We start from the raw sequence: 11,072 nt of genomic DNA, 5'->3' as shown, positions 1-11,072 counted from the left end.
TTCACGCACCACCGCACATACGTCACGTGTCTCAAGGGTAATAATTGGGTCATGTGATGTGTGTCGAATATAGAAAGAATAATAAAATAATTGTAAGGGTACGGACCGGACGACAGGCCAGGCTAGTTGAGATTCTTCATAATTTTTTTCGATATATCGATAAAGTGATATTAAAAAACATGTATATGCCTGAAATTACTTTCAATATAAATGATGGATATTTAGAAGGTTTAATTCGGGGCTTCAAAGGCGGAATCTTGAAGCAAACGGACTATCTAAATCTTGTACAATGTGAAATTCTAGAGGGTGAGTAAAAAAAAAAACGCAATCTCTAGCCTACACTATCTCTAGGCCTAGCCTAGGCCGGTAGGCCTACTAGCTAGGCTAGCTAGGGCCTAGGCCTTAGCTAGTCTAGCCTAGGCCTAGCCTAATATTAATACGCCTCTTACTACTACTAGGCCTACTAGGCCTACTCACTACTACTACTTAGGCCCCTACTACTAGGGCCTGGAGGCATTAAGTCTAAGGCCCTAGCTAGTAGCTAGGCTAGACTCACTCAGACAGAGAGAGGGAAGGCTGACCTAGCTAGGCCTACCACCTTCACCTGACAGTGACACCGGTGTCTGATAATTTCGGCTGTTACTTACTACTACTACAGTAGGCCTACTTACTACTAGCCTAGCTAGGAGGCTAGGGGTTTACCAGGCTAGGGAACGGTCAAATTCAGGTCACCAAGATGGAAAAACTGGTCCTACATTCATCATTTCGGCTCCCAGAATTGTAAATATTGTTAAATATTGTTGAATATGTATGTTCTGTTCTAAAATATTTTTAAATAAGTTTACTATAAATCGGCTTACATGCACTTGTCATTGTTGTATGTAATGTAATGTTGTTCGATTTATAAAGTGCTTTTACAATCAAAAGATTGTCCTAAAGCGCTGGGAGAAAAAACAGAAAGAAATTACAAAGAAAACAGATTAGTAGATAGGCTAGTTTCACTCGGAAAATAATAAATAGCACATTGGTGAAAAACATGTTTTATTTCAATATACCGTAGTATCAATAAAAATGCTGTTAGTGTTACTGCTGATACTGTAGTGTTGTTCGGAGCAATACTTATAATTACATGTTTAAAATTAGATTTGAAGTTGCACCTTCAGAGTACAGATTATGGAAATTTCTTGGCAAACGAACCTTCTCCATTAAACGTATCTGTGATTGATGATAAACTGAAGGAGAAGTTGGTGATTGAATTCCAACACATCCGGAATCAGGCTGTGGCACCTCTATCCACGTTTCTGGATTACATTACGTAAGTTTACATATCATATATTCCAATTAAGGACCCCTTTGATCTCAATAAGGCCCAAAACTGCTTAGTACAATGCACTCCAAACAGCTCACAGCTCATTCCTTATGTCCAGAAGGAATACAGGACTCACACTTACCTTTTATGTGACTGAAAGTAATTTTTATTTTTTTGTGTTTAACTTTAAACAGGTATAGTTATATGATTGACAACATCATTCTGCTAATCACTGGAACTCTTCATCAACGATCCATTTCAGAACTGATCTCCAAGTGTCATCCTTTAGGAAGCTTTGAGCAAATGGAAGCAGTAAACATTGCAAGCACTCCAGCGGAGCTCTTCAATGCTATTATTGTTGATACACCACTTGGTATGTATGTGATATTGTCCCCAAAAAAACATGAAAAATGAAGATTAATAATAAAGTTAATCACTTCGTATAAAAAAAAAAAATCAACAAAAAAACCCATTCACTTCCAGTCAATTTGACAATTTTTTTGGTTGGAATTACAGTTTTTTCGGTAAATAATTTGTTGGTCAAGTGAATAACTATCTGACATTCAAACGGCATATTCAAATAAAACATTTACAAAAAAATCTTTTCAGGGAGACAATATATCTTTAAGCCTATATGTTAGGTTAAAACATTTATTTCACTGAGTCATAGTGGCCTAGGTCGCTCTTGTTTTGTAGTTTTTACTTGCTCTACAATAAGATAAGATAGTATTGTTAAAACTGACCAATCAAATGGTTTACAAATTGTTGAACAAAATAGAAACAAAATGTCCCAGCAATACTCAATAGAACCAAAAAACAATCACGAAAAAATGTGTAAATATACATCATCATTGTTGTTATTTATTCTCAATTTTAACGATTTGAAAACTCAACGCAACTCAATGTCAACTGGAAAACAGACTTTATAGATGTTTCCATTTTTTTTTCTTTAAGTTCCATTGTTTCCTTTACGAGAACCAGTGGCCGTAATCACCAATGCCACTTAAGTCAGTGAGATATTTCCCTTTTTACTTTAGCTCACTTCTATTGATCATACATTCCAATAATACAGTAGTTTCATATTTTTTCGTCTGCCTTTTTTTTAATGTTCCAGGAAATCAGTGGAGTAATAGTTAAAGTTACCCAATAAATCCTATTCTTTATATAAATGGATAGGCAATTACACATAATTAAGAGTCAGTCAGATTACTATGTAATATAACTTGGTTCAACTTCTGCAATAAAAGGTCTACTGGTTTTTATAGCAGAATAGGTAAATAAACCTGTCTAGGTTTTTAAAAAATTATAAACAACTGATTATCAAATGATGTCTTTAAATAAACTGTTTGCTATTTTTGCTAGCACCATTCTTTCAAGAATGTATATCTGAACAAGATCTAGATGAGATGAATATTGAGATCATTAGGAACACACTTTATAAAGCTTACTTGGAATCTTTCTACAAATTCTGTCAATCCCTTGGCGGAACGACTGCTGATGTCATGTGTAAAATATTGGGGGTAAGTAAGTCATCACATAATGAAGACACATGCTAGTTATAAGAAAGAACAAGATAAGAAATAGAATTTAAAAGAGCGTATGAAAATAAAGTATAATCATTCTTTTTGGGCCATCATGGCGTGGTCTGTTAAGTACCCGTTATGATTAAACGCAGTGAGCATACAATAAATGGCGGGTCTGCATAAATAAAATTATCACATTAAAATAGTCAGTAGTTATAAATTGTTTTCTTTAGTTTGAAGCAGATAGGAGAGCCTTTATCATTACAATCAACTCATTTGGAACAGAGTTGACGAAAGAGGACCGTGCCCGGCTTTACCCCAGCTGTGGTCAGCTAGCCCCAGATGGTCTTGCTGCTTTGGCCAAGTGTGACGACTATGAGCAAGTGAGGGCCGTTGCAGACTACTATGCTGTAAGTGTTCCAACAAAACAATATCCTCAGCTTGGTTTGATTTTATTCTTTGATCTCTTCCTCCTACCAATATTATACAATGGTTTGTCAAGTAGATTTAAGTTATATTATCACTTATTTTTGTATAGGAATATAAAGCTTTGTTTGAGGGTGCTGGAACCAACCCTGGTGATAAAACGTTAGAGGACAAATTTTTTGAACATGAGGTATGTGTTCTTTTAATATGAGGTATGTGGTTTTTTATCATGAGGTATGTGTTATTTTAACATGAGGTATGTGTTCTTTTAACATGAGGTATGTGTGTTTTTAACATGAGGTATGTGTTTTTTGAACATGAGGTATGTGTGTTTTTAACATGAGGTATGTGTTTTTTAAACATGAGGTATGTGTTTTTTTAACATGAGGTATGTGTTTTTTAAACATGAGGTATGTGTGTTTTAAACATGAGGTATGTGTGTTTTTAACATGAGGTATGTGTGTTTTAAACATGAGGTATGTGTGTTTTTAACATGAGGTATGTGTGTTTTTAACATGAGGTATGTGTTATTTTAACATGAGGTATGTGTTTTTTTAACATGAGGTATGTGTGTTTTGAACATGAGGTATGTGTTTTTTAAACATGAGGTATGTGTGTTTTTAACATGAGGTATGTGTTTTTTAAACATGAGGTATGTGTGTTTTTAACATGAGGTATGTGTTTTTTAAACATGAGGTATGTGTTTTTTTAACATGAGGTATGTGTTTTTTAAACATGAGGTATGTGTGTTTTAAACATGAGGTATGTGTGTTTTTAACATGAGGTATGTGTGTTTTAAACATGAGGTATGTGTGTTTTTAACATGAGGTATGTGTGTTTTTAACATGAGGTATGTGTTATTTTAACATGAGGTATGTGTTTTTTTAACATGAGGTATGTGTGTTTTGAACATGAGGTATGTGTTTTTTAAACATGAGGTATGTGTGTTTTTAACATGAGGTATGTGTTTTTTAAACATGAGGTATGTGTGTTTTTAACATGAGGTATGTGTTTTTTTAACATGAGGTATGTGTTTTTTTAACATGAGGTATGTGTGTTTTTAACATGAGGTATGTGGTTTTTTATCATGAGGTATGTGTGTTTTTAACATGAGGTATGTGTTTTTTAAACATGAGGTATGTGTTTTTTTAACATGAGGTATGTGTGTTTTAAACATGAGGTATGTGTTTTTTAAACATGAGGTATGTGTTTTTTAAACATGAGGTATGTGTGTTTTAAACATGAGGTATGTGTTTTTTTAACATGAGGTATGTGTGTTTTAAACATGAGGTATGTGTTTTTTTATCATGAGGTATGTGTTTTTTAAACATGAGGTATGTGTTTTTTTAACATGAGGTATGGGTTTTTTTATCATGAGGTATGGGTTTTTTATCATGAGGTATGTGTGTTTTAAACATGAGGTATGTGTGTTTTAAACATGAGGTATGTGTTTTTTGAACATGAGGTATGTGTGTTTTAAACATGAGGTATGTGTTTTTTAAACATGAGGTATGTGTTTTTTAAACATGAGGTATGTGTTTTTTAAACATGAGGTATGTGTTATTTTAACATGAGGTATGTGTTATTTTAACATGAGGTATGTGTTATTTTAACATGAGGTATGTGTGTTTTGAACATGAGGTATGTGTGTTTTGAACATGAGGTATGTGTTTTTTTAACATGAGGTATGTGTTTTTTTTATCATGAGGTATGTGTGTTTTAAACATGAGGTATGTGTTTTTTAAACATGAGGTATGTGGTTTTTTAACATGAGGTATGTGTTTTTTAAACATGAGGTATGTGTTTTTTTAACATGAGGTATGTGTTTTTTAAACATGAGGTATGTGTTTTTTTATCATGAGGTATGTGTTTTTTTAACATGAGGTATGTGTTTTTTAAACATGAGGTATGTGTTTTTTTATCATGAGGTATGTGTTTTTTTAATATGAGGTATGTGTTTTTTTAACATGAGGTATGTGTTTTTTAAACATGAGGTATGTGTTTTTTAAACATGAGGTATGTGTTTTTTTAACATGAGGTATGTGTTTTTTTAACATGAGGTATGGGTTTTTTTATCATGAGGTATGGGTTTTTTATCATGAGGTATGTGTTTTTTAAACATGAGGTATGTGTTTTTTAAACATGAGGTATGTGTTTTTTAAACATGAGGTATGTGTTATTTTAACATGAGGTATGTGTTTTTTTAACATGAGGTATGTGTTTTTTTAACATGAGGTATGTGTTTTTTGAACATGAGGTATGTGTTTTTTGAACATGAGGTATGTGTTTTTTGAACATGAGGTAGGTGTTTTTTTAACATGAGGTATGTGTTTTTTTAACATGAGGTATGTGTGTTTTAAACATGAGGTATGTGTGTTTTAAACATGAGGTATGTGTGTTTTAAACATGAGGTATGTGTGTTTTAAACATGAGGTATGTGTGTTTTAAACATGAGGTATGTGTGTTTTAAACATGAGGTATGTGTTTTTTTAACATGAGGTATGTGTTTTTTTAACATGAGGTATGTGTTTTTTTAACATGAGGTATGTGTGTTTTAAACATGAGGTATGTGTGTTTTTTTAACATGAGGTATGTGTGTTTTAAACATGAGGTATGTGTGTTTTAAACATGAGGTATGTGTGTTTTAAACATGAGGTATGTGTTTTTTTAACATGAGGTATGTGTGTTTTAAACATGAGGTATGTGTGTTTTAAACATGAGGTATGTGTGTTTTAAACATGAGGTATGTGTTTTTTTAACATGAGGTATGTGTTTTTTAAACATGAGGTATGTGTTTTTTAAACATGAGGTATGTGTTTTTTTAACATGAGGTATGTGTTTTTTTAACATGAGGTATGTGTTTTTTTAACATGAGGTATGTGTTTTTTGAACATGAGGTATGTGTTTTTTTTATTTGCATATAATATACATATAGATTTTGTTTCCTCAGAGACAAAAATATGACAGTACAGGCTGACATCTGACAGACAGTTTGCAATGCTATAATAAGTTTTCTTATTTTCATTTTGATTGATATACATTATAATATTGTGTGATTAACATTTAGGGTTTTTAAATTTTTCAGGTTAAACTGAATGTGCTAGCTTTCATCCAGCAGTTTCATTATGGCGTCTTCTATGCCTACCTTAAGTTAAAAGAACAAGAGTGTCGCAATGTAGTTTGGATTGGAGAATGTGTTGCCCAACGCCAACGAGGAAAGATTGACAATTATATACCAATAATGTGATTGTGTTGACCACACATTTCACTAATCATCACTCATCTTTAAAATCTAAATGTTCTGCATGACTGGTTTCCATGAAATGTATGGGATCAATATGCTAATTATTCCTCTTATTTTGTTCTTCCAGGTTCACAATAGAGAGAAATGGCGAACCGCGATGACGTCACTCAAATTTCACCGAGTGGGTATAGATTGTAAACAAACCATTTCGCCACATGTTTTTGTATGGGAAATTCCGATGGGTTGAGTTAAAAAAGTAGGTAGAAAAGAACGTTTAAAACACACATAATAGCAGTATCTTTTTTTTTTTGCAACCCCTTAACGATTTTAATGTTATATGGGCAAATCTTAACATATTTTATTTTAATTTGGATTGAATTAAGACGCGTTTTTGTTATATACTGTACCCAGCTCTAGGCCCTAGATAGTTGGCCTGTATATGCTGTAGTACCTCGAGTACTCGAGCCTAGCACGGATTATCGGTTATTATAATAATAATAATAATAATCATAATAATAATAATATTGGAAATTCGTTATTGCATACTGTACTACTACTACTACTACTTTAGCTAGGGTGCTGCTAAGCCTCTCCTAGCTAGGTAGTAAGACTAAATAGAGCATCTCTAGTAGATGTAGGCCTAGCATTAGTTTCAGCTTGACAACTGCCATTTTGTTATGTGGCTAGTGATGCTTCCTTCCTGCAGGGGGCTATCGCCAGTAATGAATACTTGATAACACCATTCTACTATAATATTATAGGCCTAGTCTAATGTAGACCTACAGATATGAGATATTTTTAGGAATATGATTGTGAATGATGGATGACTTTTATACATAACAAGAATTATGAGCGTTACAGCAACAACATTGGTTAGACGACGCCATATTCCCGTGTATAAACATAGGAAATGTGCCGCCCTCAACGGTTTGTTATGATTTTATACCCACTCGGATTTTAGACGCCGGTTCGCCATTTCTCTCTATTGTCATTGGTATAAAATAATAATAATAATGGTAATATTATGAAGGCCAATCGTTGTTGGAAAGTAAATGTTATTACAATTATGTTTGTAAAACCTGATATTCCCTGTATGATTTCATGGAAACCACGTCTAACCTCCCACTTGCACTTATTGGGCTGGCCCTGGGTTGGTTAAACCATGGGTTGACTCGCTCTAGTAAATGAACCCAAATAAATGATGAGCATGTTTATGAGCATTCATAATGCATCTTTCTATAATACAATTTTGGATAAATTTGATCAGAAACTGTATAGAAATCCTACAAATTATATTGGCTAGATAGATAATTTATTAGAATATATTCTGAATGAGAGGTAAATATGAATGTATGTATAGTTTGTGTTTGTGCAGTATTGCAAAAGTGATAGATGTACTATGATGTAGACAACTCGATATCACTTTAAGTATCATTCCAATATAGAAGCCATAATATGTATAAAATAGGATGTTTTCATTTGAAACAATCATAAAGGAATATTTTCTAGTAAGACATATATGTATGTAATTCTGTAGTGACATTAAGTAAGTGAAAACATGACTTTCAATATGTACCACTATTCCTGTATGCAGCGTTCTAACCGTTATCCTTACCCAGGGACACCAAAAAAAACAGGTCAAATCTTATGCTACTTCAATAATTCCTTTTAATATTAAGAATAGTTATTATATTATTTAGTTATAGTACGTTTATAATTTGTGGACAGCAGCAGCCTAAATGTGTCCAGTTGACTCAATCACCTTCTACCCAGATATCTCATTTATAATTAAGTATAACAAAGTTATAATTAATTGTATTATTTTAAACATAATTATTTGTTTGGTATATTGTTAGTATTGTTTATGGGTAGGAATAAAATAAATAGTAATGTAATTATAATAAATTTAATGAACATTCAATAATAATAAGGTATATTGTTTAATAAGTATTTGCTCATTTTCAAAGACATCAATCAATGACAGATTTATTCCACATACTAATTAAAACACGGAATTGTTTAAGACAATATTTCGTATTTGATTGTGATTTGTGTTAACAAGAAAAACTAATTTGGGAAAAGGAATTTTCCCTGTTTTTTCCCATTGTTTTTTTGACAATTTCTGTAAATATTATGAATAGAGTATATATGTGGAATAAAGATACAAAATATATCCAAATATTTTTCTTAGTTTTGTGTTCAATATTTAATTTGTAGATATAGACATAATCAAAATTAAAAAGTTTAGTTGGATTATGGTACATTGTCAACCAAGGCTTATACATACTACTAGGAGATGGGATTAGACAAATATTTAAAATATGTACATTTTGTTCTGGTTGTTAAAACTGATTAAAGGCATGGAGCTATAAAATTGTATAGCTCCATGATAAACGTATTTGTTCAGCACAAACAATACTTCTAACATCGTCAAATAATATACAGATATCTGATGAACGCTGGAGCTGAAAACCAGATTACTGTAGAAGGCTTCAAGTTCATCTTATCACCGATAAAAACTCAACCCCATCCATGAGGCGTCCTTTTGGACACTATAAAATTACGGTGACCCAAATACAGGAAACACCCCTAGGACACTTCCTTAGTTCCAGCAGACACCCCTAGGACACTTCCTTAGTTACAGCAGACACCCCTAGGACACTTCCTTAGTTCCAGCAGACACCCCTAGGACACTTCCTTAGGTCCAGCAGACACCCCTAGGACACTTCCTTAGTTACAGCAGACACCCCTAGGACACTTCCTTAGTTCCAGCAGACACCCCTAGGACATTTCCTTACTTACAGCAGACACCCCTAGACACTTCCTTAGTTCCAGCAGACACCCCTAGGACACTTCCTTAGTTCCAGCAGACACCCCTAGGACACTTCCTTAGTTCCAGCAGACACCCCTAGGACACTTTCTTAGTTCCAGCAGACACCCCTAGGACATTTCCTTAGTTACAGCAGACACCCCTAGGACACTTCCTTAGTTCCAGCAGACACCCCTAGACACTTCCTTAGTTCCAGCAGACACCCCTAGGACATTTCCTTAGTTACAGCAGACACCCCTAGGACACTTCCTTAGTTCCAGCAGACACCCCTAGGACACTTCCTTAGTTCCAGCAGACACCCCTAGGACACTTCCTAAGTTACAGCAGACACCCCTAGGACACTTCCTTAGTTCCAGTAGACACCCCTAGGACACTTCCTTAGTTCCAGCAGACACCCCTAGGACACTTCCTTAGTTACAGCAGACACCCCTAGGACACTTCCTTAGTTCCAGCAGACACCCCTAGGACACTTCCTTAGTTCCAGCAGACACCCCTAGGACACTTCCTTAGTTACAGCAGACACCCCTAGGACACTTCCTTAGTTCCAGCAGACACCCCTAGGACACTTCCTTAGTTACAGCAGACACCCCTAGGACACTTCCTTAGTTCCAGCAGACACCCCTAGGACACTTCCTTAGTTACAGCAGACACTCCTAGGACACTTCCTAAGTTACAGCAGACACCCCTAGGACACTTCCTTAGTTCCAGCAGACCGTCCCTAGGACACTTCCTTAGTTCCAGCAGACACCCCTAGGACACTTCCTTAGTTCCAGCAGACACCCCTAGGACACTTCCTTAGTTACAGCAGACACCCCTAGGACACTTCCTTAGTTACAGCAGACACCCCTAGGACACTTCCTTAGTTCCAGCAGACACCCCTAGGACATTTCCTTACTTACAGCAGACACCCCTAGACACTTCCTTAGTTCCAGCAGACACCCCTAGGACACTTCCTTAGTTCCAGCAGACACCCCTAGGACACTTCCTTAGTTCCAGCAGACACCCCTAGGACACTTTCTTAGTTCCAGCAGACACCCCTAGGACATTTCCTTAGTTACAGCAGACACCCCTAGGACACTTCCTTAGTTCCAGCAGACACCCCTAGACACTTCCTTAGTTCCAGCAGACACCCCTAGGACACTTCCTTAGTTCCAGCAGACACCCCTAGGACACTTCCTTAGTTCCAGCAGACACCCCTAGGACATTTCCTTACTTACAGCAGACACCCCTAGACACTTCCTTAGTTCCAGCAGACACCCCTAGGACACTTCCTTAGTTCCAGCAGACACCCCTAGGACACTTCCTTAGTTCCAGCAGACACCCCTAGGACACTTTCTTAGTTCCAGCAGACACCCCTAGGACATTTCCTTAGTTACAGCAGACACCCCTAGGACACTTCCTTAGTTCCAGCAGACACCCCTAGACACTTCCTTAGTTCCAGCAGACACCCCTAGGACATTTCCTTAGTTACAGCAGACACCCCTAGGACACTTCCTTAGTTCCAGCAGACACCCCTAGGACACTTCCTTAGTTACAGCAGACACCCCTAGGACACTTCCTTAGTTCCAGCAGACACCCCTAGACCAGTGGCGTAACAGGCGGGGGGGGGGGGGCAGGGGGGCGGAATACCCCCCTGGCGGATTTTACCGGGTTGAGAAGCGTTCGATCGGGCTGGGTAACAAGTAAAAAAAATAAAATACAAAGAAGGGATAGAAGAAAGAAAATATAAGATAAGAATAA

The 11,072-nt window shown here is 35.8% G+C and overlaps 1 protein-coding gene across 1 annotated transcript; it reads left to right on the top strand.

Moving 5' to 3' along the window:
• Window positions 1-107: 107 nt before the first annotated feature.
• Window positions 108-8,680, top strand: LOC140057054 (V-type proton ATPase subunit d 1-like). Its single transcript, XM_072102599.1, has 7 exons — window positions 108-306; window positions 1,144-1,315; window positions 1,504-1,682; window positions 2,672-2,829; window positions 3,066-3,242; window positions 3,371-3,448; window positions 6,344-8,680. Exons 1-7 carry the CDS (start codon window positions 180-182, stop codon window positions 6,503-6,505), a joined length of 1,053 nt encoding a protein of 350 aa, XP_071958700.1. The 5' UTR covers window positions 108-179; the 3' UTR covers window positions 6,506-8,680.
• Window positions 8,681-11,072: the final 2,392 nt, after the last annotated feature.

This window comes from Antedon mediterranea, chromosome 8 (genome assembly GCF_964355755.1).
Source record: "Antedon mediterranea chromosome 8, ecAntMedi1.1, whole genome shotgun sequence".
Taxonomy (NCBI): Eukaryota; Metazoa; Echinodermata; class Crinoidea; order Comatulida; family Antedonidae; genus Antedon; species Antedon mediterranea.
The sequence above is the reverse complement of the archived record's forward strand: the minus strand, read 5'-3'. Positions and strand labels throughout refer to the sequence as shown.

Excerpts from the sequence above, each read along its gene's own strand:
- LOC140057054 (XM_072102599.1), top strand. The coding sequence starts at position 180 with ATGTATATGCCTGAAATTACTTTCAATATAAATGATGGATATTTAGAA. Across the intron at positions 2,830-3,065 it reads TCATGTGTAAAATATTGGGG|TTTGAAGCAGATAGGAGAGC; the intron begins GTAAGTAAGTCA and ends TGTTTTCTTTAG. Across the intron at positions 3,243-3,370 it reads CCGTTGCAGACTACTATGCT|GAATATAAAGCTTTGTTTGA; the intron begins GTAAGTGTTCCA and ends ATTTTTGTATAG.